At 39.4% G+C, this 27,574-nt stretch overlaps 1 protein-coding gene across 1 annotated transcript in view; it reads right to left on the bottom strand.

Moving 5' to 3' along the window:
- PCSK5 (proprotein convertase subtilisin/kexin type 5) overlaps positions 1–27,574 on the bottom strand; it is a 445,837-nt gene that overhangs the window by 295,500 nt on the left and 122,763 nt on the right. Inside the window, 1 exon segment of the mRNA XM_033858183.2 lies at positions 25,523–25,599. Coding sequence (XP_033714074.1) covers positions 25,523–25,599 — 77 coding nt within the window.

The following is a 27,574-nucleotide window of genomic DNA, read 5'->3' as shown; positions in this document are numbered from 1 at the left end:
AGGTGTGTAAATTGCATTAATGTCAATTTCCTAGTTTTGATATTTTACTATAATTACATATGTTGTTACCACTGGGAGAATTTAGGTGAAGGATATGGGGGACTTCTACTATTTCTGAAACTCTCTGTGAGTTTATGATATTTTTTTTTAAGTTTAAAATTATTGTAGGTTTGAAGAATTTGTATAGTTATTTATAATGTTGGTTGTAATTCAAAAAGAATATTTCAGTCAGAACACAAAATATTGACAATAAAATAAATAAATCTCAAGTGGTCAAACTGCTTTAGAAGTGTTTTCTCACCTCTGCCATTTTTCCTCTTCCTTAACCTCCCCAGCCTAGTAAAATGACTTATTCACCATTAAATGAATTCATTGTTAACTATGCTAGCCCACGTTTAAAAGAAAGAATAAATAGCTTGATTTATCAGAAAACCTAGTTCTATACCTCACTTCTGTTGCTTTCCCAAATATAATGTTGCATGGAATGATGAAGTACAGTAAAACCCACAGCAGGTTAACATATACACACTACTATATATAAAAGAGATAATCAACGAAAACCTATTGTATAGCAAAGGGAACTATACTCAATATTTTGTAATAACCTATAAACGAAAAGAATCTGAAGAAGGGGTAAGGGAGACAATTTCTCAGGCCTCCACTGTGGTGGAAAATGAAATCAGGCTGTTCACAAAGCTCTAACTATATGGAATAAAAACTAGTATGTAGGGCTTCCCTGGTGGCGCAGTGGTTGAGAGTCCGCCTGCCATTGCAGGGGACACGGGTTCGTGCCCTGGTCCGGGGAGATTCCACATGCCGTGGATCGGCTGGGCCCGTAAACCATGGCCGCTGAGCCTGCGCGTCCCGAGCCTGTGCTCCGCAACGGGAGAGGCCACAACAGTGAGAGGCCTGCGTACAGCAAAACAAACAAACAAAAAAACCTAGTATGTATATATATATATATATATATATATATATATATATCTGAGTCACTTTGCTGTACACCTGAAGCTAACATAACATTGTAAATCAACTATACTTCAATTAAAAAAAAAAAGCTCACGGCAGGCATTTATGTACACGTGTTATGTATACAGTCCTGACCAAGACAGTAACCAGCTTTTTATCAGCCTACCTCTCTTCCTACCCTTGTCTTACGGATCAACAACAATGTCAAGGCACTAGGGTATGAGAGATCCCTTTGATGAAATATATTAATCATGATGATGAAATGAGGCCCTTTTTCTTGGCTCCCTGGTTAATACGCTAAATTTACCCCGCCATGCTTTTCGGTTCCTCTTTTTGTTTTAATGATTAGTTTTCTACATGTTACTTGAGCTTATTTCTATGAATTCAGATCGCCCATGCCTGTCTATATCCCCTAGTGATTCCATGATGCTACTCCTTCCCCACTGGGTCTATTAAGAGCCCCACCACCCTGCTCTTCCAAATCCCTAACCTCTTATCACAGTGTTCTGTTCAGTCTTTGAAACTTTAGACCTACTGGTTTTTACTCCATGTAGTCAGAGCTATGGGAACAGCTTGATCTCATATTCCACCACCAATGTAAGCCTGAGAAATTGTCTCCTTTACCTCTTCACTATGAATACTCAGAAATTAGTCATTCCTGCTGATTCTTTTTAGGTGTGTTTTTAATAAGCTGGGAGTCAAGTGTTTTCAAAGTTCATTAAATGTGGATCCGGAGGATCCGACTCTTCCCTGGAACTGGAGGGACAAAATGATGCCCACCTTTTCCACTGGACATCTGTCTGCTTTGTTAGGATAATTACTACCTACAATTCCAGAACATAGAAATATAACGCTTTCTGTACTGGCACAAAAACAGAAATATAGATCAATGGAACAGGATAGAAAGCCCAGAGATAAACCCACGCATGTATGGTCACCTTATCTTTGACAAAGGAGGCAAGAAGACACAATGGAGAAAAGACAGCCCCTTCAATAAGTGGTTCTGGGAAAAATTGGAGAGCTACATGTAAAAGAATGAAATTAGAACACTTCCCAACACCATACACATAAATAAACTCTAAATGGATTTAAGACCTAAATGCAAGGCCAGACACTATAAAACTCTTACAGGAAAACATAGGCAGAACACTCTAGGACATAAATCACAGCAAGATCTTTTTTGACCCACCTCCTAGAATAATGGAAATAAAACCAAAAATAAACAAATGGGACCTAATGAAACTTAAAAGCTTTTGCACAGCAAAGGAAACCATAAACAAGATAAAAAGACAATCCTCAGAATGGAAGAAAATATTTGCAAACAAAGCAACTGACAAAGGATTAATCTCCAAAATATACAAGCAGCTCATGCAGCTCAATATCAAAAAAAACCCAAACAACCCAATCCAAAAATGGGCAGAAGACCTAAATAGACATTTCTCCAAAGAAGATATACAGATTGCCAACAAGCACATGAAAGAATGCTCAACATCACTAATCATTAGAGAAATGCAAATTAAAGCTACAATGAGGTATCACCTCACACTGGTCAGAATGGCCATCATCAAAAAATCTACAAACAATATATGATAGAGAGGGTGTGGAGAAAAGGGAATCCTCTTGCACTGTTGGTGGGAATGTAAATTGATACAGCCACTATGGAGAACAGTATGGAGGTTCCTTAAAAAACTAAAAATAGAACTACCATACGACCCAGCAATCCCACTATTGGGCATATACCCTGAGAAAACCATCATTCAAAAAGAGTCACGTACCACAATGTTCACTGCAGCTCTATTTGCAATAGCCAGGACATGGAAGCAACCTAAGTGTCCATCGACAGATGAATGGATAAAGAAGATGTGGCACATATATACCATGGAATATTACTCAGCCATAAAAAGAAACAAAATTGAGTTATTTGTAGCAAGGTGGATGGACCTAGAGCCTGTCATACAGAGTGAAGTAAGTCAGAAAGAGAAAAACAAATACCGTATGCCAACGCACATATATGGAATCCAAAAAATGGTACTGATGAACCTAGTGGCAGGGCAGGAATAACGATGCAGATGTAGAGAATGGACTTGAGGGGAGGGGGAAGGGTAAACTGGGATTAAGTGAGAGAGTAGCACTGACATATATACACTACCAAATGTAAAATAGATAGCTAGTGGGAAGCAGCCGCATAGCACAGGGAGATAAGCTCAGTGCTTTGTGACCACCTAGAGGGGTGGGATAGGGAGTGTGGGAGGGAGACGCAAGAGGGAGGGGATATGGGGATATATGTATACGTATAGCTGATTCACTTTGTTGTACAGCAGAAACTAACACAACATTGTAAAGCAATTATACTCCAATAAAGATATTTTTTTAAAAAAGAAATACAACGCTTTCTTTTTAAGCAAGCAATGAACTCTGTCAGGAATGCTGTTATTTTTTTGAAAATTATTAAAGTACTTACCAGGAAATATTTTAGTTATCAATATTAATCCCTTCCAGCCCTTCTTTCCTCCCTCCCTCCATCCGTCCCTCCTTACTTTCTCAAGTCCAGATAATTCACATCATATGTCCTAGGCATCTTCTAAGCAAGGGGCATACAGAGTTGAATTATCCAAAGTTGTGGTGTTCACAGTCTTGGTGGGGAAGATTCTGAGTCAAGGATAACAAAAGCTTTCTTCCTTACCTATGGGAACACCACTTTGATTTTAACTTTCTAGCTCTGTTTCCCTTGGTATCTGAAAAAGGTGGAATGTCAGCTACCAAGCAACACTGCTTATGGTAAAAAAATGAAAGTTGGTTGGTGAGTGACCATGAACAGGGAGGTCTGTGGCCAGAACAATAAACACATGGTGAGAAGTCTTGGTTTTGGGCTTCTGAGAGTGGACCCTGGAAATTGAGTGTGCCCTTCCTTGTGAGGCCCTGGAAGCTCTATTCATAGGCGTTTGCAAGAAATATTGTTCCTAGGAGCCTGGGGTTTCTAGGGCAAAGGGACTCTCACACCTTTCTTTCTAGCACACCTGAGGTGTCACTTGGGTGTCACTTGGGTCGTGGTGGGAGACAGGGGAAGAGTAGAAAATAGTCCTGGAACTGGTGAGCATTCTTCCTAAAGAAATACAGCTATTGCCTTACTAGTACATTATATTTCTATCCATCTGATTACCACTTGTGGCCTAATGGGTTCTATGAGTTCAACTGACCAACTGAACCTAAGATCACTGACAGGGGTGTTGTAAGATTTATGCAAATAATTACCAAGTATTGAGGTACACACTAACCAAGGTTTCGTACAAAGTGTTACAGGAATTTCTGCTCCAAGAGTTCTGACTTGGGGTTGGTGTGTACGAAAATGCTTGGTATGCAGCCTAAACAACTTTCTCCTCCTTACATCTGAGCTGATTTTTCCTGTAATTTCTCATCCTCATAATTAAAAGAAAATTTCATAATTAGAACTCATGAAAGCATGAAATACGCGGTATATACTGAATGTGTATACCAAGAGACCAGAAAAAGATCTATAAAGATAATGAAAGAAATAATGACCTGTATCAAATTATAATTTTGATTTTTGTGGTCTATTTCTTTCCATACATATTTCTCTTCTCCAAATGTATACTGAAAACCACCTCATAGAAATAATTCTAAAGTAGCAAAAACAAGAGACCAGGATGCTAGAATGTACCCTACATAGACAATCAATGTTTCAATTTTACCTGTGCTCCTGTACATAGGTAAATTCTCATTTTATGAATATTATAATGATCTAGTTAAGGGTATGTAATGAGACTACTCCCATGTTCTGGTCCATAATTAATTAACTTTTCTGAGTCATCATTCAGCAAATATTTATTGAGTACCTAACACATCCTAAGGAATGTATTAGTCACTAAGGATTCAAACAGTGAGAAAAATAGACATGATATAATGTATTTTCAATGAATTCCATTGGCCTGGAAATCCTGACTAATAAGCAGTAATTCACAAGCCTTTGTTCATTTGGCAGTAAACTATTTACAGTCCTGCTTCTATTTGCTTTTGCTAAAATATTCATGTAAAGATACCATTCAGTACCTATACACCATGAAATGGCCTAACAATATCTGTTTTTCTCAAAATCTGTTAACAATTGACTGATGGAGAACAGTGATCTTGTAACTGTTTGACTTCACTTTGCTTGCGACTGCTTCCATATCATAAATGAACTGTCAAAACACTTCTAAAGACTTGAGGTGTACTTTGCAGGGAATAATGATCTAAAATAGGTGACTATTACCTAATCCTATTTGTCTGCAATACAGTAGGTAAACCGGCTCCAGGGTCTGAGAAGTCGGGTGGCGCTTGGTCCCAGCGTCCCTTTGCACTCTGAGAAATAAGTCCTGAAGTATAGATAAGTAACTTGCACACCTTATATTCACTGGGCTATCATCATTTCAGCTCAGCTCCACCAAGCAACGGCCAGCCTTTCCATTTCTTGATAGCTATTTCTGGTTCTCTCTGCGGAGTTCATCAGAGCCATTTCCTCACACGCTGGAAGGTTCTCAACATTATGGAAGTATGAAACCAACAATTAAGGAAAGCCTTCCTCCAAAACATATAATTTACCATAATCCCTAATTATCAACTCAGCATTTTAACACAGAAATCCTATTTCATTTGGAAGTAACATAAGCGATGTATCTTTATTATGACGGTATTTGCATGAGTTTATGAGCAGGGGTTGGCAAACATTTTCTGTAATGGGCCAAACAGTAAATTTTTCAGGCTTTGTAGGGCCACATACAGTCTCTGTCACATATTCCTCTTTTTAAAAAAATCTTTTGAAAACGTAAATACGGTTCTTAGCTAGAGAGTCACTGGGCAGATTTACCTATATTGTACAGTTTGCTAATCTCTGTTTTCTAGGCATGAAGGGTAAATACAGTCATAACCATTTATGTCTTTTGGGGAACCAAAAAACACATGCTTCTACCTTTTCTACCTCCACTTCCTATGATTTGATATTAATACTGAATATTGTTTAATGTAAATTCATCATCCCAACAATTATTATGTATCATTCATATCCACTGGTATCATTTCCATTTGAAAGAATGCTTAATACAATGTGCAGTTTACACATCAAATCAATGAAGGTAATAAGGTTCACTTATTTATTATTTGCCAGATAATCTCATCTAGCTTCTCACATTTAATTCGATGTCTCCAATAATCTTGCACTGCATGTACTTTCATCCCCGTGTTATAGGAAAGGTAATGGAGATTCTTACGGGTTAAGTGACTTCACCAAGGAAATACAGCCAGTTTACTGCAAAAGAACTTGAACCCAGATCTCCTGACACCAAGTCCTAGTGTTTCCACAACAGCAAATGCACAATCAATTTATAGAAGAACATGCATCCACCTTCAGGCACACACATACTCAGCAGGGCCAAATAAAGTCATGATGACTTGAGACTCTTCCTGGGAGGAATGCTCAGAACTGCACCTTTGAAGGTATTTGGATCACTGCCCATAGGTTCTTTTTAACAGGGTACCATGAAGTGCAAACAATACAAGGCAAATCAAGCAAATCAACTGCCTAATGAACTTTCAAAAGACACAGGATTGGGCTTTCCTGGTGGCGCAGTGGTTGAGAGTCCGCCTGCCGATGCGGGGGACGCGGGTTCGTGCCCTGGTCCGGGAAGATCCCGCATGCCGCGGAGCGGCTGGGCCCATGAACCATGCCCGCTGAGCCTGCGCGTCCGGAGCCTGTGCGTCCGGAGCCTGTGCTCCACAATGGGAGAGTTCACAACAGTGAGAGGCCCGCGTACCGCAAAAAAAAAAAAAAAAAAAAAAAAAAAAGACACAGGATTTCATATAATCAATGAAAATAATATTTGAGAATAGCTTTAATCATTCTGAAAGCTTTTGTTGAAAGAGGATACAGCAGAGCGAGATTTAGTGAAAATGTAACAAGTCTGGCGACCTGACAGTGGCTTTAAATGAGAATGATTTGTCAATAAAATGATTCCAAATGGCCCTTAGAAAAACCGATAAAGATTTTTATAAACTGAGTCTGTTTATGACTCTATTAAAATTCAAATTTCATAATATTACATAAAGACGACAACTGTAAACATGATTCATTTTTGTCTGATGTAAGAATGGCTATAGCTGCGTGTTCTGTTAGATAATAAACTACATGTATTTTCATCATTTTAGCTTTATTGTTTAAAATAAAACACGATTTGCATCGTTCATTATAAGACACTGGCCCCAATTTAAGTGGATTCGTTTCTAATGTTTTCTCCTCCCAACACCCATTTATCCCAATAATGAGTCCCTTATGCACTGCTTCTCCAAAACGGGAAGGTTGTAGATTAAGTGAGAGAATAAGGAACTTGCTCCCCTCTCTTGAGAGTGCAGGAGCAGTCACAGAGTTTGAGTCCCTGCCACATCCAGAAATGGCTTGTCATGTTGGCCTTCACTGTATATTCTATGCAAGACCCTTTCCGTATCCTAAATGCTTTTTTCTCAAGTCACTGGAATGCACAAGCTGTTTACACCGAAACAATCATGAGAAGGATATTCCCCCATGAATACAATGTGATAATAGAAAATGTCAGGCCCTAAGTCGCATGATCAGCATCAGGAAGATTTCCTTTGAAGCAGTCATGCAGTTTCTTAAGTCCGGTATAAGGCTCTTTTTTCCTTAGTTGACACATTACTTGCTTTGGCTAGGTGTGAGGCCACACTTACAGACACAGGGGAGGCCCATGGCTGGATGTCATTCTGCCTGGTGTTCTTTATTAAAGTTAGACATTGGGACACAGAGAAACTCTTTATGTCCCAAGAGAAGTGTGTTCATAGAACTGCACTGGGTGATATTTAAGAACAAGAGTCTCATCCTTTGTTGACCTAGTACCTAAACATCTTAGCATATAAAAGAAAACATTATGTGTTAATGCTACTAACGTTTTATTCTAGCATTCAGATTGATTCAACTTTTCCGACTCCAAAAAACAGGATAAAAGAAAACAACTGTATTGAGACAACTATTTCGGGTTAAAGCATTTATTTACAGCATTCTTCATTATCTTCCCTATGCAACAGTTCTAGAAAATGTAGTAGTTAGAGGCAACAATCTCAGATATTTGAAATCTTTATGGCAAAATTAACTAACATTCTCTCAAGAGTGGTCATTTTCCAACATGCCCCCCATGCACTCCCTTTTTCAACAGATTGGTTTTTTTCCCCTTCAAGTCTCAGATCACTGAGATCACCAAACTGCCTCCTTCCAACATTTTGACCACTTTCCTGTTCAGTGACCATCACTGGGACAGCAGGTAGACAACCAGGAAGGCAATCACAGGCTAGTTAAATCTCAGTGAGGTAACAAACTTTGTGAAGGGTGGAAAAGAGATTTAAACTGATTAGTCAGAAGAGGCACTGCTGGACATATTATGTGTTTGATAACCATCAGTCAATAGCTCGGACAATCATAAAACTGTGTCCTTTTCAAAAGGAGAAAAGCAAAATGACTTTGCAAACATTTTCTTTTCCTCTCCCTCTGCCACTTTAAAATGGAAGAATTCTGGATCCTTGCTGTTAACCAAATGGCATTTACAGCTCTCGGTTGGCATGGGGCAGCTGAGAATCTAAAATGAGGAATGCTTATTTCATTTCCATTTCCATGGAAACCAGTCACCAACTGGTGAAAACAAGGTAGATCAAATTTTTGAACAAGAATGTTGAAATGATCACTGTTTTAAAACTTTTCTCTTGCGTTGGGATGGGGAGCATATTGTAATCTCAGGAACATACGGAGATGTGTGTTCACCACTGCTTTTAATTCTTTTCATAATCACAATAATTATTGTATTCGCATAAGTGTTTTGGGTCATTCTTTGAAGGACAGATTGCTATAAATCCAATAAATAAATCATATAATAAAATGCAAAATTAAATGAGTTTTTTGTTTGTTCGTTTGTTTGTTTTTGCGGTACGCGGGCCTCTCACCGTTGTGGCCTCTCCGGTTGCGGAGCGCAGGCTCCGGACACGCAGGCTCAGTGGCCATGGCTCACAGGCCCAGCCGCTCTGCGGCATGTGGGATCTTCCCGGACTGGGGCACGAACCCGCGTCCCCCGCATTGGCAGGCGGACTCTCAACCACTGCACCACCAGGGAAGCCCTTAAATGAGTTTTTAAGGGCTATTTTAAAATCAAGAAAACCTTAGAGCAATCAAGTAAACTTAAGAACTCCTTTCAAAACTTATGATCATCTTCTTCTTCTTCTATGTCCTCCTAGCAAACGTGTGAGGAAAGAAATGTAATTTCCAGAGAACGAGTGGACTCTGACCAGTTTTCTTGAAGAAATTCAGAAGGAATATTCAATTTTTTGAAACTCGACTATGAAAATCTGACTTTGAAAAGACCCTTGAAACAACCAGTTGTTAGAGTGGAGATGATCTCCCTAAGCTCTGGGATCCATTTAGCTTTTCCAAGAGAATTTCAGACTCGCACCCTCCCCTGGCTCCACCCAAATCCAGATACCACTTCCACTGTTTGCACATTTAGAATTTAAATATTCCAATTGAGTAGAAACATTTCCCCTGGAGAAATAACAGGAGGAAAAGTGTCAATGATTCATTTCACTTGCAGCTATGTCGCTAGGCATTCCTGATGACAAAACTGCTAAAGTAGTGCTAATGCCCTGCGTTGTTACATAGGCTAGTAGGGCCTATAGTACCCTGAACATTCAGAATGCGTTACCTGTAATTCTCACAGAAAACTGCAAGAAGCTATTTTTGCCCCCATTTTATATATAGGAGACAATTAAGTCTCCCAGGGGCAAAAAGACTTGTCCTAAGTTATTCCTACAACCGTTCAGTGTGTTTCCCCATGTCAGACTTTCACATTCACAGTCGTTCTGCTCAGACACCCTTCCCTAATTCCAGCTTGTATTCCCAGTTCAAAAATATCACTATGTCTATTTCCCATCTCTAGATTAATTCTAATCTTCTCCTATTGGTAAAAGATAAATATACATGGAAATGTATGACCTCAAGCACTGTTATTTTTTGAGTATGAAGAACTCATGTATGATTATTATTTCTAATTTTTCAGCTAAATTCTAAATCTGAAATTGTTCCTTAAGTTGGTCCAATTATTTGATTTGCTTCTTTCCAAGTTATGCTAAATATGTAAGAAGTTTAACCTTAATTTTTAAGATCAACATTGTACTTAATAAATGAGAATACAATAAGAAGATATTTATGTGTAACAAGACAGAGAGAGAGGGAGACTGATTTTCACTAGATTTCAAATATCTAAAGGAATTATCTCAAAAGTTCCATTAATCAGTAGTATTTGTGCATGGCCCATTTTCACCTTTTCATACGAAAATTACTCAGTGAAAACATTTGTTTTTAGGCTATACTACTTGATTTACTTCCTTACTTAAAGAAAGGCCAGCACATAATATCTGAAAGAAAAAAACCTAAATCAAAGGTTAATTAATTTATAATTTCTTCTCTGATGGCTAAGAATTAACAATCAGTTGATATTAATGAACACAGCCCACCGTAACTTGCAACATTTTCTTTCCATGCAAACTGAACTCTGTTTTTCAGAGTCTAAATGGAAGCTCCTTAATTTTAGCTAAGGAAAATACTAACAAGTATTCCGTATAAAGGGAAATTTTCTTCCTGTTACTGAAACTATTATTTATAGTCATTTAAGACAAATAGAAACAAACAAACAAAAATGGCAGTTAGGGCAATTTTACACAATAACTTGGAATATCAGAGTAAGGACAAATTAAAATTAACTTAAAACTTGTATTTCTGACACTGGTTTTAAATTCTTCACCAATAAAATCTGAGTATTTTGCGTTTCCTAGCCTTTTTTCCTTCCCTGGTTTCTCAAGGAAAAAAAGGGGCAATGGTCTTGCCACAGAGCAGGGATAGGCTGAAACTCAGCTTTCAATTGGGTTAAGTTAGTAATAAGCATAAATGCATACCAAGATTACATGTTATAGTTAACAGTTGCAAAGCATGGTAGAATGATAACCACTTATTGAATGCCTATTATACACCAGTCTCCAACACAAATGAAGCATGCTATTTTCAGAGAGCTGTAAAAAAATTGATTAAAACTAGAGTATGATGCAGTATAAGTTAAAAAAATAGTGGACATATTATGAATCCTTTGCATATATCTAAAGAGTTTGGACTTGGTCATAAAGGGCTTGAAGATAGAGTAAAAACATGTTCAGACTTGAAATTTAGATAAAGAAGAGGTTCTAGGGAAAATAAGAAATTTCTGGCTTCTCCCCTTAAAAAAAAGAAAAACCCAAAATGTCTAAACAGAAAGGTGCTTTTTATTCCAAAGCTTGTAAGGAGCCCACTAATACTAAGACACTTCCAGCCGCTACAGACATTCTCTCAGTAATGATTATTCCCTCCCATCAGTCATTTTTCAAGTCCCAGGTCAAATGCCACCACCTACAGAAGACTTCCCTAAAATGTCTACCTACCTCCAGTGACAGCTCATCTAAACCTTATTTCTCTGGCCTGTAGCACTGGTTTACAATCGTTTGTTTGGTTCTGTATAAACAGAACTCTTTAGTTCAAATCTTCTTTTATGAGAAATACCACCATCTAAAATAGATTTTAATGAGGTTTTTAAAAAGGGGAAGTTTAGTTGAGGAAGATGGAGCTAGACCCATTCACACAGCCTCCTGAGTGACAGTTGGAAAGCCTGTAGGATCCATCAACAGACTCTAAGGTTACACGAGACACTTTTGGAAAAACAATGGTCTCCAAATCACATCTTGCCTAATGGCTTGTTTTAACTGTATTAGTTAAATGATGGATCAAATCTTAAATTTCTACATATTCTAAGTATATCACCAGCTTGATTTTTAAGTGCTATTCTCCTAGTAGGTATTCAAAAAATCTTTTCTGAATGAAACTATATGCCATAACATAAGCACCAAATTCTCAAAAATAACAATTATTGCCATGAATTAAAAGTATCTATTACTTATGAACACTATATTCAAAAAAAGAACACCTAGTATCATGTTCCAAATTAGAGTGCACTATGTGATACAAAGAACATGAATTTGGAAGCCAGATTCTCTTTCATGAGCTATGTAAACCTGCCTCGAATTTTATTTTCTTCCCCTGGAAAAAAGGGGACAGCAATAGCATTTCATTTCAGGTTCTTTGCTGCAACTGAGTTAAGCAGAAAAGTACTTTGTTCAAAGGATACTGGGAAGCTCCGAATGGTTGGGAACACAGAAGACACAGAATTAGCAAGATGGAGGTGAAGGATCGAGAAAACACCTGGCTGTTCTATGAGGGAGGATCTGCTGGGAGAAGGAGCGGGTGGGAAGAAAGAACACAAGCGAGTGAGTGACAGCTTACTTGGCCCTTTCTGTCACCAGGCTGCACATGTGCTACTGATTTTTAGAATCTAGACCATATGGTTCATGTCCGAGACTAGAGCAGTGCAGGATGAGCAAATCACTATTGGATCTGGTAATTCCAGCCGCCATACTGGAGAGTAGTCTTGGCTCTCCACCAAGACTCAAAAGACAGAACATTCCTTATACATAAAAAAGAATGCAGGGCTCCCCTGGTGGCGCAGTGGTTGAGAGTCCGCCTGCCAGTGCAGGGGACGCGGGTTTGTGCCCCGGTCCGGGAAGATCCCACATGCCGCGGAGCAGCTGCGCCCGTGAGCCATGGCCGCTGAGCCTGCGCGGCCTGTACTCCGCAACAGGAGAGGCCACAACAGTGAGAGGCCCGCGTACCGCAAAAAAAAAAAAAAAAAGAATGCAGACACTGGGGGACCAAAACAACTACCTACTACCTATCTGATACGAATTTTTATAAGTCAAGAGAATACATGTAAAAATGCTTTGTGAACTGTAAAGTTCTAAATAAATTATTATCCTTGGTAGATGGCTCCTCTTTATTTGAGAAGGTGAAATCTGAGATGGCTTGAAAGGACTAATGCCAATCAAGGGAACCAGAAAACCTGCTCTTTTTTCTTATCTCTCATGGAAAACATATACTGACCCTGCTGAACTGTATTTAAACTTTGCTGAGTTTATAGCCCAAGGCAAAAGTAGCCAGGGTTTCTTTGGGGGACAAAGTTGTTCTCCGCTCTCCTGCCCAAATTATGTACCAAGCTCCTCAAGGCTATAGAACTGCTCACAGGAAAACCAAATAAGCAGCTCATGTACATTGGATGACATAGCCATGACATTTCAAGTATGAACAACATGTAGTGTTGGTCGCTGTATCAGCACAGTTATGCTTGGTATGGGTCAAAACATCCTCTCAGTTTAGAAAAGGATCATTCAATTTTATTAAACAACTTATCTAACAGTTACTTGGGCCTCCGTCCCCCATTCACAATGTCCTGGTTTACTCCAAATACACGTGTGGGAAATCTATGTGTATTATATTCATATAGATTTCAGAAACCTATACATCTTATTAAAAAACACGTGAATTTAAGATGAGTACCACTGTTAACAAAGTTGACTTTCTGAGCATAAGTGAAAACAACATCTCCCTGACAAGAGACAAGGAAAAACGTAACAGATAGGAATTGTGTGCATTTTGTTTCAACCAAGATGAATTCAATGGAGATAGTATACCTTATAGTTGAAATAAGTTTTACAATGTGGATTTTAACAGAAGCTCATATGATAAAACTGGATGATGATAAATGGAATCAATTGATAGAAAAATAGCACGTATGATCATAAAATCTGGAAAAAGGAATCTCCATATAATTTGCAATGGCATACCTGAATAACTGCTTATATTTGCATTTGAGCTACAAAGATTTCAACAAATATGAATGAACACTCCTACAAGTACACCAGCAAAATAGGTCTTGTTCCCATACTTCCATGTTGTAGAATGTGGTTCCACCATTATAACGTCACTAGTATTACTCCCTGTAGAGGCTGAACAATTTGACACAAATTCAACCAGTCGAAAATTAAGCCACAGTTGCTATGGCATCTCTCTATTGGGGAGAACTATAGTCACAATAACTGGGGCCTCTACTGTCCCATAAATGGTTGCATCAAACTGGATGATGAGGCAAATGCATGGTTGTTAATGGAGTGGCTTCTGAGATGTGGGGACCCTTGACCCCTTTTGCCTCCATTTGAATTAAATTTCAACCAAATCCAGTCCTCTAATTCTTTGATCTTTTTCATTCCAAACCCCAGCTCTTTCTCAGATGCTCCATTACCCAGCCTCCCACAATACTTCTTATGTGTTGCGTGAGATGGGCGGATAAGAGAGAGAAGAAAACAAGTGTTTTTGTTTCAAATCTTTCTTTTTCCTCTGAAAAGCATTAAAGGGATCTGCCATTCATTTAGGAAGGAAATAAATTCTATGAAAGAGTCAGATAGCCTATAAAATTGACAACACAAGTCACAGTTAAAGCTGCTGAACCATTCAAGTTCTAGTCAGATCACCCAGTACAAACTATATACACTGGTGCCAAGACCAGGTGATTACTGGCGACAAATGTGTTCTTCTTTCTCTGCACGATGGCAACAAAATACTAGAGCCTATGGGAAGATCAAGGTATCAGGACAGTGGAAAAAGAGAGAGATTTGTGATACAGGGGTGGGAGGGGGCTGCTGGAGGGTTGTGGAGAATATGAGTCTATATTCGGCAACCCAGACAGGTGTCGGAGGGGGTGTGATCCAGTGAGAATGAATCTCAGAAAGGGATGACCAACCAAGAGCAAAAAGGTCATACAAAATCTGTAGCAGTCAGCTACCCTCAGCCCAGGATGTCACCACAGGTACTTTATCTGCAATTCATGCAAATTCAAATGCATCTACTAGCATACGTAAATCATATGCAGATGGTGTAAGGATCTCTAAAAATAGGAAGAGGTAAACTCTTCTAGCAAAGGTCGGTCTTTTCTAAAATTCGTGAGATGGCATCTTGTGACGAGAACATGAGGCAGAGAAAGCAGGGATTCAGGGAAATCCGCTGCAAAATCACCAGTAGTCAACTGCTCCCAATTCCTTCAAGTTATTTTAGGTGTTCTATGGGCAAGATAATTCGCCACAATTTCCCAAAGCAGGACACATCTTCAAGACTCTACACCCGTCTGAGGGCAGGAAAAGGTTTCTGATTCCCAAAGGCTCTCCTGGGTCTCAGTTTCTTCCTCCTATAGAGATTCTTCCTTTCCCGGCCCACAATTCCAGAGCACTCTCAAGGGCTGTCATGTAAGTGTAAAAACATCGGGACAGTGTCTCTTAGGTTATGAGATTCCAACTTCAAACACTCCATATCTCCATAGAGAGAAAATTCACTACCTGCCGTCTGAGGATCAGACTAAAACTTTATCTTATTACTCTTTATCACCCTTAATAAGATTAACAACCTCCATACCTGTGGCAATTTTACAGAGTTTACCAAAACATTTATCTGCATTAACATGATGACCAGCTGATACTCATTCAAATTTTTTTAACGCTGTTAATATATACTAGTAGAATTGTTTAAGGACAGAGCCCCAAGCTCCAGTTTCCACATGGCACCCTCTGATCAGACCATACCTGAAGTCTTCCTATTTTTTTTTTAACACTATAAAGCTTTCTGGGCCACGTGCCTGCCTTTGAGTCTCTTAAAGTGACAATAGCTGACTCCCTTGCTATAGCAAGCTCCGAATAATTAGCCCAGAGTGTCATTTGGGTGGTCTTCATCGATTTCCATAGAACAAATACCACTGTGAAGCCAGAGCTGTACAATTATTTTCTGTAATAAAGGATTTTTGTTACTTGGCCAAAGTTACGTGTACATAAGGTGTTGACAACCTTTGTGGACCAATCCCCTCTCTCTGGAGAAATAGGGCTCAGAGCACCAGCACTTGGTAAAGCCAGGCTGCTGGGTATTTACTGAATACAGCAGTAAGGCATTCTGGTAAATGCAGTTCTTCCCAGGTAGTAAACTTACTGAAGCATGCGCTCAACACAGGAATTAATTTCTCATCTACTTGACCACAGGTTAATTAACTATGTAGGTGAACAGATGGCGTGAGAACAAATGAGCTCAAATGGTGTGTCTGCCACGTGGTGACATTAGCCACTTTACTTCACCCCTCCAGACTCGCTCTCCAACTGTGTGTTGTCGTGAGCGGTAAATGAGACAACATACTGACGTGCTCACTGTATTAGCAGCTGCTTACACTGCATTCAAATGCAGCCAAGTAGCAACCCCATAGACTTATGGATTTTTTGGTTGTTTAAGTCAAACAGGGTCATCGAGATACTGATGTGGCAGGAGGAGACATTGATAAGAATGCTTCTCCAAGGCCACAGATATAATGAACAGCAAGGCTGGGACTGGCACCCAGGTCTCACCCAAAATCAGGACATTTTTTTCCTCTATCACCTTGCCTTCTTTGGTGACCTATTTTATGAGATAAGAACTAAGCAAATATGTCCTGATCTAAGACATACTTTCTACCTTTCCATCTTTTATTAAGGATTATAATTGAAATGCACAGCTACCGCAGATGTTATCCACACACATACTTAAGTACACTGGAACAATAGACTTCTATTGTAATTAACTGTACTGCTAAAACGTAAAAACCATAACATCTCCTTTAGCTTGTAAAAACAAAATTCTAACTTCAGTCCTTTATCTTAGAGGGCATTTGATTTGAATAGGAAGGCAACCAATATCTAAATAATATCTTAATACTGAAATGAAGCATCAACCAGTTTGCAGTTTGATTATATTTTCAGCATGTTCTTCTGGTATCTATACAATGAGTGAGATAAACAAAACAAGCGTTCTTCTCTCCTCAGTCTGCCTTCCTGTTCAGCCTATGGACACTGGCTGACCACATTTGAAAGGTCCTGGATGCCTTCTCTACTGCTCTGTAATAATACAAATAACACACTGGTAGCATTGACCTCTCAAGGTCTTCGTGCTTTCGATTTTACATATTTCTGGATATAAGGAAACATGAGAAAATAGAAGGATCCAAGGTGGAAGTTAGAGGAGAAGATGAAAAGAGAAAGATAAATAAGTATACCTGTCTGGAACCCTGCTCAAATGCTTACTCCATATTTAAAAAGGATACTTATCTCTTTCCCTTACTGTAATTTCCATCTGCTTTAGAGACCTCAGGAATTCGTGAGTTTGTTTTTTAAATAAGAAATTTAAATTGAAGCAACGATCAATTATTCATGTCAATAGTGCAGTGGGTTAGCACAAATTAAACCCAAACCTTACTGTAACCTATTGCATCAGACCCTTTATCCAAACTGGTACCGTGAGCCCCAAGAGATTATGTCCCCAAATCCTTGAGGAGAACACATTGAAACTGACAAAGGAAACAACAAAGGGCTTGAAGGCTGCATTATCATGATTATGAGCCCTGGAATAATTAATACAGTATTTTATAAAAATAAATACTTACACTTCAGGTGTCAGGTATATAGGAATTTGAGGTTAGATAACCATTTTCTGTATTTACTCAGCTCTCATTAAATAATAAATAAACAGCCATTAAGACAACTCCTATGGACATAGTTATTTTCTTTCTTAGATGTGTCTGCGCTCTTTTATACTGGGTATAAAAACTTATTCCAGAGACTTATATCTTAGTATTAAAAAATGTATTCAAGGGACTTACATAGAGAAGCAGACAGGATTTGGGGAACCCTGCAGGACTTGCAGGATTCCTCAAAAGGTGCCACACTTGTTCAACCTTCCACCTTCTGCACCTGCATAATTCCCTCTTTCTCTGCCACTCATGTCACTTCCCCTGTGAAGCCTTCTCTCCCAAGTTGGATGTCCTCCAGTGAGTTTTCACAGCATCTGCAAACTTACTTCTTTTAAAAAAACCTTCGCTATTGTAAATGGGGCCACGTGTACCAAGATAGGGAATAGAGAGGCAAGGAAAGATGCCTGGAAGATGCAAGGAAGAATGCAGCATTCTGGACAAGCAACACTGGGAAGCCCTTGGGTCTAAGAAGCCCTGGGGAGGAAGTGGTCATTGAATCCACAAATGGCAATCCTTAGGAGGTCAGCCTTAGGGCCACCTAAGGGGAGTTATGATCTTTTGGGATGCAGCTACCCCCCAGTGGCTCAGCAAGGAGGGAACAGAGAACAAATACCTTTTCTTTACCCTTCTGCATCCCACTGATGTCCTGCTTGGGTGTTCCATTGGCCGAACCCAATGGGAAGCCAGAGGGCAAGGGAGTCCCTTAATGTAGTCCTCAGAGGTCAGCTTTCTGGGGTACAGAGCAGGGTAGAGGGTAAAAAAATAAAGCGATCCAGGACAAGGTCCATTATAACATCATTTAATAGTTACTACTTTGGGACACATTTCGCTAATTCATCTAGACAAGCCAGGCAAGGTAGATACTCTTGTAACTTTTGTATGACTGAACAGACACTTCATAACCCAAACTAAACTGGAAAACATCTTCTCAGCATCTTTCCCTGCCTCTCTATTCCCTATCTTGGTATATGTAACCCCATTTACAATAGCGAACTTTTTTTTTTTTTTTTAGGTATGCGGGCCTCTCACTGTTGTGGCCTCTCCCATTGCGGAGCACAGGCTCCGGATGCGCAGGCTCAGTGGCCATGGCTCACGGGCCTAGCTGCTCCGCAGCATGTGGGATCCTCCCGGACCGGGAAATGAACCCATGTCCCCTGCATCGGCAGGTGGGCTCTCAACCACTGCGCCACCAGGGAAGCCCCTAATAGTGAAGGTTTTTATAAAAGAAGTAAGTTCGCAGATGCTGTGAAAACTCACTGGAGGGCATCCAACTCAGATGCAGGAGGTGAGAGAAGGCTTCACAGGGGAAGAGACATGAGTGGCAGAGAAAGAAGGAATTATGCAGGTGCAGATGGTGGAAGGCTGAACAAGTGTGGCACCTTTGGGGAACCCCGCAAGTCCTGCAGGGTAGATAAATAAAGTGGGGGGAAGTGGTGGACAGAGAGCAGAGCAGACTTGAGGGAAGAGTGGGGTCATGAAGGGTTTTGCATTTTAACAAAATTTCAAGATATTACAAGATTTTAATATTCTTATTTTGGTTCTAAAATATCACTTGGGCAGCAGGATGGGGTTGAGACTGGAGACAGGGAAACCATCTAGGAGATTTTCCAAGGAGGAAGGTGAGAGAAGGGGATTAGACTAACAGAAGGCTAGTGTGGATGGATGGAATGGGGGAGTCTCTGGAGAGGTATTAAAGAGAAGGATTTAAATGGTGAGGATGGTCAGGACTTGTGACTACCAGCTGGTGAGGGAAGGGACGGGCTGCCTGGCTTCTGGTCCGAGAGAAGCCATTTCCTATTGTTACTCAACTTTCTGAGAGGCCCCAGACGAAGACCACTTCCCAGAACCTAGAAGATAGTCCAAAATGTTACTTATCTCAACATATTACATTATGAATCTATGGGATAGAGACAAGTTTTCTACAATATTTGTTGCAGGTTCTTTCATGGACATAAAATCTATAGCTGTATATGAAAAGGATCGGATATTTTTCACAACTGTCTCTTTTGTACACATTTGGCCTCTGGTACATACATTTGTAGTCAGCATTATATAAATTCACGTGCTAATCATTGATCAAGTAACTACTATATAGTACATTGTAGTGTTATTTTGCAAAAGGATTAGGGGAAAATTTTCAAAAATATATGGAAAAAACAAATCAGCCTCTGAAAATGGCCTCACTTCTTTTTGGTAGGTTTTGTCTGAGCTACTTAGCTATAGGATAGTTTTATCTGAACATGTTTGGCTGAATGCTGGGTATGAAGAAATAGTGCTTCTATCTGTTAAGGTAGTAGATTTAAAGTGTTGTTTTCTCTCTAGTATTGAGTTAAAATAATTCCTGTATAGGTAGACGACACTGCCTACATTTATCGGCTTTGCTTTGCAACGCTATTTCCTGACAACAGTTCTCATCCGCAGACATGAGAAAGAAAAGGCCACACAACATGGCGACATTCTAAAAACCAGAAATGAGGCTTCCCTGGTGGCGCAGTGGTTGAGAGTCCGCCTGCCGATGCAGGGGACACGGGTTCGTGCCCCGGTCGGGGAGGATCCCACATGCCGCGGAGCGGCTGGGCCCGTGAGCCATGGCCGCTGAGCCTGCGCATCCGGAGCCTGTGCTCCGCAGCGGGAGAGGCCACAACAGTGAGAGGCCCGCGTACCGCAAAACAAACAAACAAACAAATAAAAACCAGAAATGATGTGTGAAAAGGACACTAAAGACGAGCAGAAGTGTATTTCCATCCACCCTGGTTAAATCTTCAGGGAAACAGAGAAAAGCAACAAAAATGAAAAATCCATTCCTTTTGGAAATGAGTCTTTAACCTATAGGTTGGTTTGCTTTGAAAGGGAATTAGATTCTGGGCCCACATATCACACATTCAAGATACACAGTGTGCTCTCATCTCCCACTAAATATGTTGCTATGACTCAAGCACAGGGAATATTTAAAAAGGAGCAACCTAGGGAAGGAAAACTCTAACTCAGACATCAATAATTCATTTATCAGAAATGGGAGCAGTAGTATGAAATGCCAGGAGACTTTCATTTATAGGGAGGCGTTTTCTATTTTAAGCCTAGAATAATGCAGTCAGCTTCATTCTACAAGTTAATACGAATGGAGGCAGAGCGGAATGGGAGAGCAGGTTTTATGGTCTCCCCTAATAATGCTATTTCTTTAGCATCTGTTATTTAGGTTTGACACACCACCATCTGGGGTCTTGAAAAAGCGATAAGAGAAGGATTTTTATAACTTTTTTACTTCAGAGGTGATTTTCTTCACCCCAAAGCTTCAGTGCTAGAAATGTAATCAGGTAAGTCTGAGAGATGTGATCTGCATAAAGTTTTGAGGGTGCATTGTCTCTTAGTAGAGTCATCCCTCAGTATCCACGGGACATTGGTTCCAGGCCCCCCCTGCAGATACCAAGCTCCGTGGAAGCTCAGGTCCCTTACACAAAATGACACAGTTCAGTTAACCCTCCGTATCCTTAGGTTCCACATCTATGGTTAGGAAGAGCCAACTATAGGACCCAAAACCCTTCAGGTTACGGCTTCTTACTAAGTCGTCTCCTAATTCAACCTATTAGTTAGTAGCCTATATTATTGCATCATTGTATCCCCCAAGCATTTAGCACAGAGCCATTCACAAAAGTAGCATCTTAATGAGCACCTGCTGAATGAATGAACAAATGCACCCAGGTGTAAATAATTCCAATATGCTCTGAAGCCGACTGGTCACACTGTACCATGAGGAGGTACTTGCACAGCATATGCCTCAACTTTTTCATTCAGGCAATGTTTAGAAATTCCTCCCCCTCACTAACTCACTTCAAATTCAAGGACTCATGGTCCACTAAAGGGAGACAGAGTATTGGAATTAAATTAAAGTATTGGAATTAAAGACAGAGTATTGGAATTAATTAAAATAAAGTATTGGAATTAAGTATTGGAATTAAAAGCAGATTTACTGTAGACCAAATGAGCCACAGTTCCCAGCCCCTGAAGAAGCAGAAAACATATCTAAACCTCTAACCTTGGAAATAAACAAAGACTTCCAAGTCTTAATTGAAACGTGAAATGTTCATATGCACATATTTTGAGATAATTGTAATTTTTAACTGATTATTTTTCGAGAACTGGATATAGGAATTGAACACATAATTATAATACCAGCTATAATTACCTGGTGCCTATTAGATAGTCAGCCCTACGCTTGGTGTTTTACATATTTTATTGCTAATCTTTGCAAGTATTATTATGCTCATTTTAGATATTTTTAAAAATACTAAAGCTCAGAATAGTTAGGCCTAAAGACCATAAAGCTATTAAGGTGAACCAAGGATAAAAGTCAACTCTCTTAAACTACAAACCACTCTTTATTTCCTGATGCCAAACGACTTCTATTGAAACAGAATTAACTATCTGTGGATCCACACTTAAAGACAGATCCATCAATCATATTTATAATTATGGTCTAATGAGCAGAGAGGATATTTTAACCCTAAATGTCTGAATACATGCTTGTGGTTGGCCAAGAAAAAATTGGGCAGCAGTACTGATAGGAGATAAAGGGACACATGATGCCCCAGGTGACTGCTGATTTTCATAAAACAGAGGTTGGAGTGGTGGTGTTGCCCCTCTGAAAATGCCCCATTTCACTGTCAAGGCTGCAAACTAAGCACGCATCCAGAACAATGCCTGTGTCCTCCAACACTCAAACCCACACTGCACTCAATGAACCATGAACAGTACTTAGAATGAGTCAAAGCAGGACACACTAGAATACCCCAGAGGAAGCGGGATGGTAGTGACTCTTCCCAAACAAAAGTCTTGGGGAGCTGCCAAGTTGGAAAGGAATCTTCACAAAGGATACAGTTTTTAAAAGGCAGCCTGTAAAAAGCCATCAAAGCGAACACTCAAAGAACTGTCTTCACACACAGCCTTTGCAGTTAGCACTGTCAGTCACAGGACAGATAGGCCCTTGGAGAACAGTCACCATTACCACTGAGTTTCGATGCAAAAGTCACCACATGTAGATTCAGACAGAACTGGCTACAGGGCACAATACATTTTCAGTTTCCACCTACAGCCCCTCTTGTCCCTTCATACCCTGTACAAGGATACTGTGGGTGTTAACTTGATCTCGACTTTCCTCTAGCTTTCCTGTTTATCTTTTCTCTATACACACAAATGTTGATGGGATAACTTTAGCCAACAGATATGGCACAATCAGTTCTACTATCATGCTTGCCTTGAAAACACACATTTCTTCCAATAACATTGATATATTAGAGAGTGATTTGAGTATAATGTGAAATTTGCATTTGTTTATGCACAATTTTGTCCCAGAAACTCTAGGTGACTGTAGAAAACAGACTTAGTTGCACTGAGCACTGTAGGAATGCACGAAACACACAGAGCTGCACACCTTAGGAGCACAATGGTCCACATGTGTCTACATCTGGTGCTGTTACTTCCTCTTTGACCTCAGATAACCCTCCTTCCACTTCAGAATAACTTGCAAGCTGCCATGCTTCCAAAAACCATCCTGGAGGGTAGCCTCCACTCTGCTTATTTTCCCCCTTCCTCCCAGCCTATTTTGTTATTTTCCTCTCTACTCTCTGTTCTTCTTCAAAGTTTTCACCTTTACCTCTTTTTTTTTCCTCTTTTTTTTCTTGCACACAGAGTGGCAGGCATGTGAGTAGAAGTAGATGCAATGGGTACACACTTCCATAAGCAAATTTCAGGTCTTATTCAAGATGAAGTGCCAGGAGGGGCAGTACAGGTGTCAGGGAGTGGGAGATACAAACTATTGGGTGTAAGATAGGCTACAAGGATGTATTGTACAACACGGGGAATATTGCCAACATTCTGTAAAAACTGTAAGTGGAGTGTAACCTTTATAAACTGTATAAAAAATTTAAAAAGAACAGTGCAACTTAAGAAGTCAGTGTCACAAGAGAACTGTATTATAAACATACTAGTTAGAATTTAATTTCATAATGATAAGACACAGATTAAGCATAAAACTGATGGAAATGGACTTTGAACCCAGCCTCGTTATGAATCATATCTTTACTATTTTGAAGGATCAGACTGGCACGCAGTCTCGAGCCTTCTTTATGACAGGATGTGAAAGGTCAGCTCAGCGCTCTGTATTCTCCAAATATTTTGGTCAATAATTCAGCCTTTCTTCCTCTCAAATTTACTGCTATTGAAACCAATTATCTATAGTTACAACTCATTTAAATGACAGATACTTGGACCACTTTCCTTTTCATTACCATAAGGGTCTGGCCTTGTGTATAATATGCAGAACAAGAGTTTATAAACAAACCACTTGAGTTTGATTCTTTGTTTCCTAACTTCTTCATTGCTTACTACCTGTTTAACCCTTATCCACTTGACCTGTCTGAGCCTTTTTTTCCTTCACAGCTAAGGGCTGAATTCAAAAAAAAGATAATTTAAAGAAGGACTTTTTTAAATTTAAAAAATTAAAAAAACGATTAAGTGCCACATTTATTATAGTTTTATAAATTTCTTAACCACTTAACATGAATAAAGTGTTAACATGAATAAGTTTTAATAGGTCCCTATCATTTTTCTGTGTGTCATTGATGAAGCTTCTAAGCTTTTCCTGTTACTCTGTGGTTTTAGACTTTGCAGAGTGCAAGTATTTTTAGGAGTATATGTGTCACACTAGAGTAGACTGGACTGGAGAGTGAAATTTATCGGTGACCTTTTAAGTATGGAAGCTTCAAGTTTCTTCTTCAGTGTTTCACGCTAGTTTGCAAATTAGGTTAAATAAATTAGCTCACATTGACTCAAATTATAACCCTTTGTGTGAAATTGACCGTAACTTTAAACAGTGTAATCTAGACAGTAATGACCAGGCTTGAAAGAAAATGATCCAGTTTACTTTAGGTCCCTTTCTCTTTTTGTTTGGAAAGTTCTGGAAAATTCTATCTACATCAATTTGTATATTAATGCTTTCACCACTGAATTTGATTTATAATATTGACTCATTAATATTAAAAAACAGCATATTTTTCACAGTAACTTTTTTGAGGCTTCTTTGTAAATGGTAAGAAGAGGGGAAAAAAAAAAAGAAAAACCCATGTACAGTCACAATTATCTAGGCCGCATTGGTTTTATCTAAACTTACTGACTTACTTAAATAATACCAGCTGAGGAACTTTTCCCTACAGAAAAATGGAGGCTAGAAATAGTACATAATAAATGGGTAAAGCACCTCTCTTTATAACTTCTGTGATTCCAAACAAAAACATGTAAATAAAACTTCAAATGATAGTATCTAGATCACAGCATTATCCTGGAGAAACTGCAGTAAAAGCAAAAAAGTTAATGTGATCTAGAGATTAGAAACACCTACTAATCTTTTAAAAATACCCGGATCATCGTAAGCAAGAAACGGATGTGTATTTCATTTGCTTCCAAAAAAAACTACTGTACTAACTGGAAAGCGTAAACGTGGTTACATGGGTTTCTAAGGCTCTTGACTGTGAGGATAAGAAAGGTAATGTGTTCATATGTGGCAAACCATATAGGTATTTCAGGTATATTAGTAAAAAACACAATCACTACAAAGGAGAAAAGAAAAAGAAGCAAATCAGAAAGCACTGGCAGAGACCTCAAGCACAGCATTCAATCAAATGCGTTGAACTTAACAGAATAAAGTAACCCTCTTGGGGGGTACTTTGTTTTGCCTCTCCCTTTAGCACCCCTATCCCTAAACAAATGGGTCACAGTCCAATGAACACCTGAGGAACAATATTCCCCAACCGCACCCTCAAGTCACTCCCCAGAGTTCTCTCTGCAACCATTCTTATTATGTGGACCACGCCTTTTTATATCCAGAAGCTTTAGCAGAAAGACACTTGTTTATCTTGAAGCAAATTAGGGATCAAAAAAGTACTTCCCTCCGCAAGAGCAGAAAACAAAGCTCTCTGCCAGCCACATACCAGGTACCCCCACTTGGGCCTTACTTGTTCTCGTTGCTCGCGTCATAACGAGGCATGGGGTCTAAGTCGTTCCCATTCACGTCACAACTCGCCAGAGCATCCTGTGGTCACAGAGGAGAGAGAGAAAGGAGACAGACGTTCATTAATTAGCCACGCACCTGAAGGCTCATGCCTCCTTAAACACATTTCTGCAAGAGAGTAATTAGAGTAAATAACACACTCACGGTCCGGTGGTGTCAGGATGCCTTTTTCTGTAATAATCAGTGTCCTATCTTTCCCCATGAAGGTGAAGAAATACTCTCTACAGACCAAAGATGTGCCCAGTCCACTCCTGCCAGCACTTTTCCCTCATACCTAGCACTGACCCCTCACCCCAGTGCTTTGAAGATGTCCTCGACAACCCCTTTCTCTGCGAAGTACTGCTAGAACACCCAGAAGGCAGTGATTTATTCTTCGCCGACTCTCTCTGTATTCCTTACTTCATTTCTTGAGTGTGCAAATTCCTTATCACAATTCAAAGATTTTTGGAGACAGAAATTGTTCACAAATAATTGGCAAGCCAATTAAAAATCATCATTAGAAATCTATTATATCAGGTATCTTGGGACCTCTATTAGGCAATATTTGTCTGGTTTCAGATGTTTTATCTACTATAAAAGGGTCTACAATTCAAGACTTCATACTAACACCAAATGGTCTTTTGCCCCAACCAAAATAATGATCAAAATTTTGTTATATGTCAAAGTTTCAAAATGAAGCAGAAGTTTCTCTGAAACCAAAGATGAATTTATTTGTTTGCTTTTTTAAATGATTGTGAAAAATCTTCAAATTACTAAAAAAAAAAAATTAATGGATTGTTCCATCATCTAAATTTATATCATCATAGATAGAACTAATTTAGGATGTTTTGAATTTTCTGATACTTTATGATGATTTATTTCTGTTATCAGTTTTAGTGAAAGTAAATGCTATCTTTGTTTTCTGTCTTTATCAAAGGCTCTTGTTTCTGAAAATAACTGAAAGTACATGGAGTCTGAAATGTTTGGGGGGAGTAAGCAAAACACACGTGACATATAAAGGTGATAAGTCTCTGCTTCCCGTACAAAGGAACATACAAAGCAGCCCACCTCAGCAGTCATTACAGCATGAAGGATAATACTGTGCAATTTCACTTATAAGGAAACAGAAGCCCGAGACAGGTTACGTGACTTGGCCAAAGGCATGAAACGAATTGCCTATGGCATTAAGACTGGAACCCAGCCACCCCATCCAATGTGCTTTTCTCTACTCTTCACCAGCTCTAACATTAGGGGAATCAAAAGGGCGCCAGTACTGGTAATTGCACAGGTGAATTCTGGAGAACTTTCTTTCCAGGGAGAAAAAAGTGAAAAAGGTAAAGAATGCAATCACGTTTAGGTTAAGGCTCTTTGTGTTTAATCAAATGCATTTCTATGCAGTGCGGAGAAGGAACACCCTGTAAAAACTGCATTGCATACGATAAGAAAGACTTCTTTGCTAGGAAGTGGACAGCCACAGTTCTGTTCTTTATATGACCTGGGCTAACTCACTTTAGTCTTCAGGCCTCGGTGTCTACCCTATCAAATGAGGAGGCTGAACTGAAGTTCCTTTTTAGCTCTAAAATTCCATTCTGTGAAGAGACACAAGTTTATCTGAGTGTGCTTGGAGGCAGGGTAAGGGCAGCCAATCAAGTGTCTTGTACAAATGAGAACTAAATGAACTTGCAGTTCCTTTTCTCTCTCTCTCTCTCCCTCTCTCTCTCGCTGTTTTTCAACCTTAGGGAAAATCATCTAATTTAGGAGAAACTGTTTCAACATTTCATTGTAAAAATTGATTCGTGAAGTTTCTTAGCTGAATTTTTGAAACAAAAAGGGCAACAGGGTAGAATACTGAGAGACAAAGCAATTAAAGTTGATAAAAGTATAAGGTGATATTGGGTGGTCCTGAGTGAAGGTCTTCGTAAGGTCAGAAATATGGGTGGCTGTGTGAGCCAGTGGTAGTTTCTGATGTGTCAAGGAAGTGACTTGGAAGTATTTTATTTGCAAAGATAACAAGAGA

Source organism: Tursiops truncatus, chromosome 6 (genome assembly GCF_011762595.2).
Source record: "Tursiops truncatus isolate mTurTru1 chromosome 6, mTurTru1.mat.Y, whole genome shotgun sequence".
Taxonomy (NCBI): domain Eukaryota; kingdom Metazoa; phylum Chordata; class Mammalia; order Artiodactyla; family Delphinidae; genus Tursiops; species Tursiops truncatus.
Note: the sequence above shows the minus strand (reverse complement) of the source record. Positions and strands in the feature narration are given on the sequence as shown.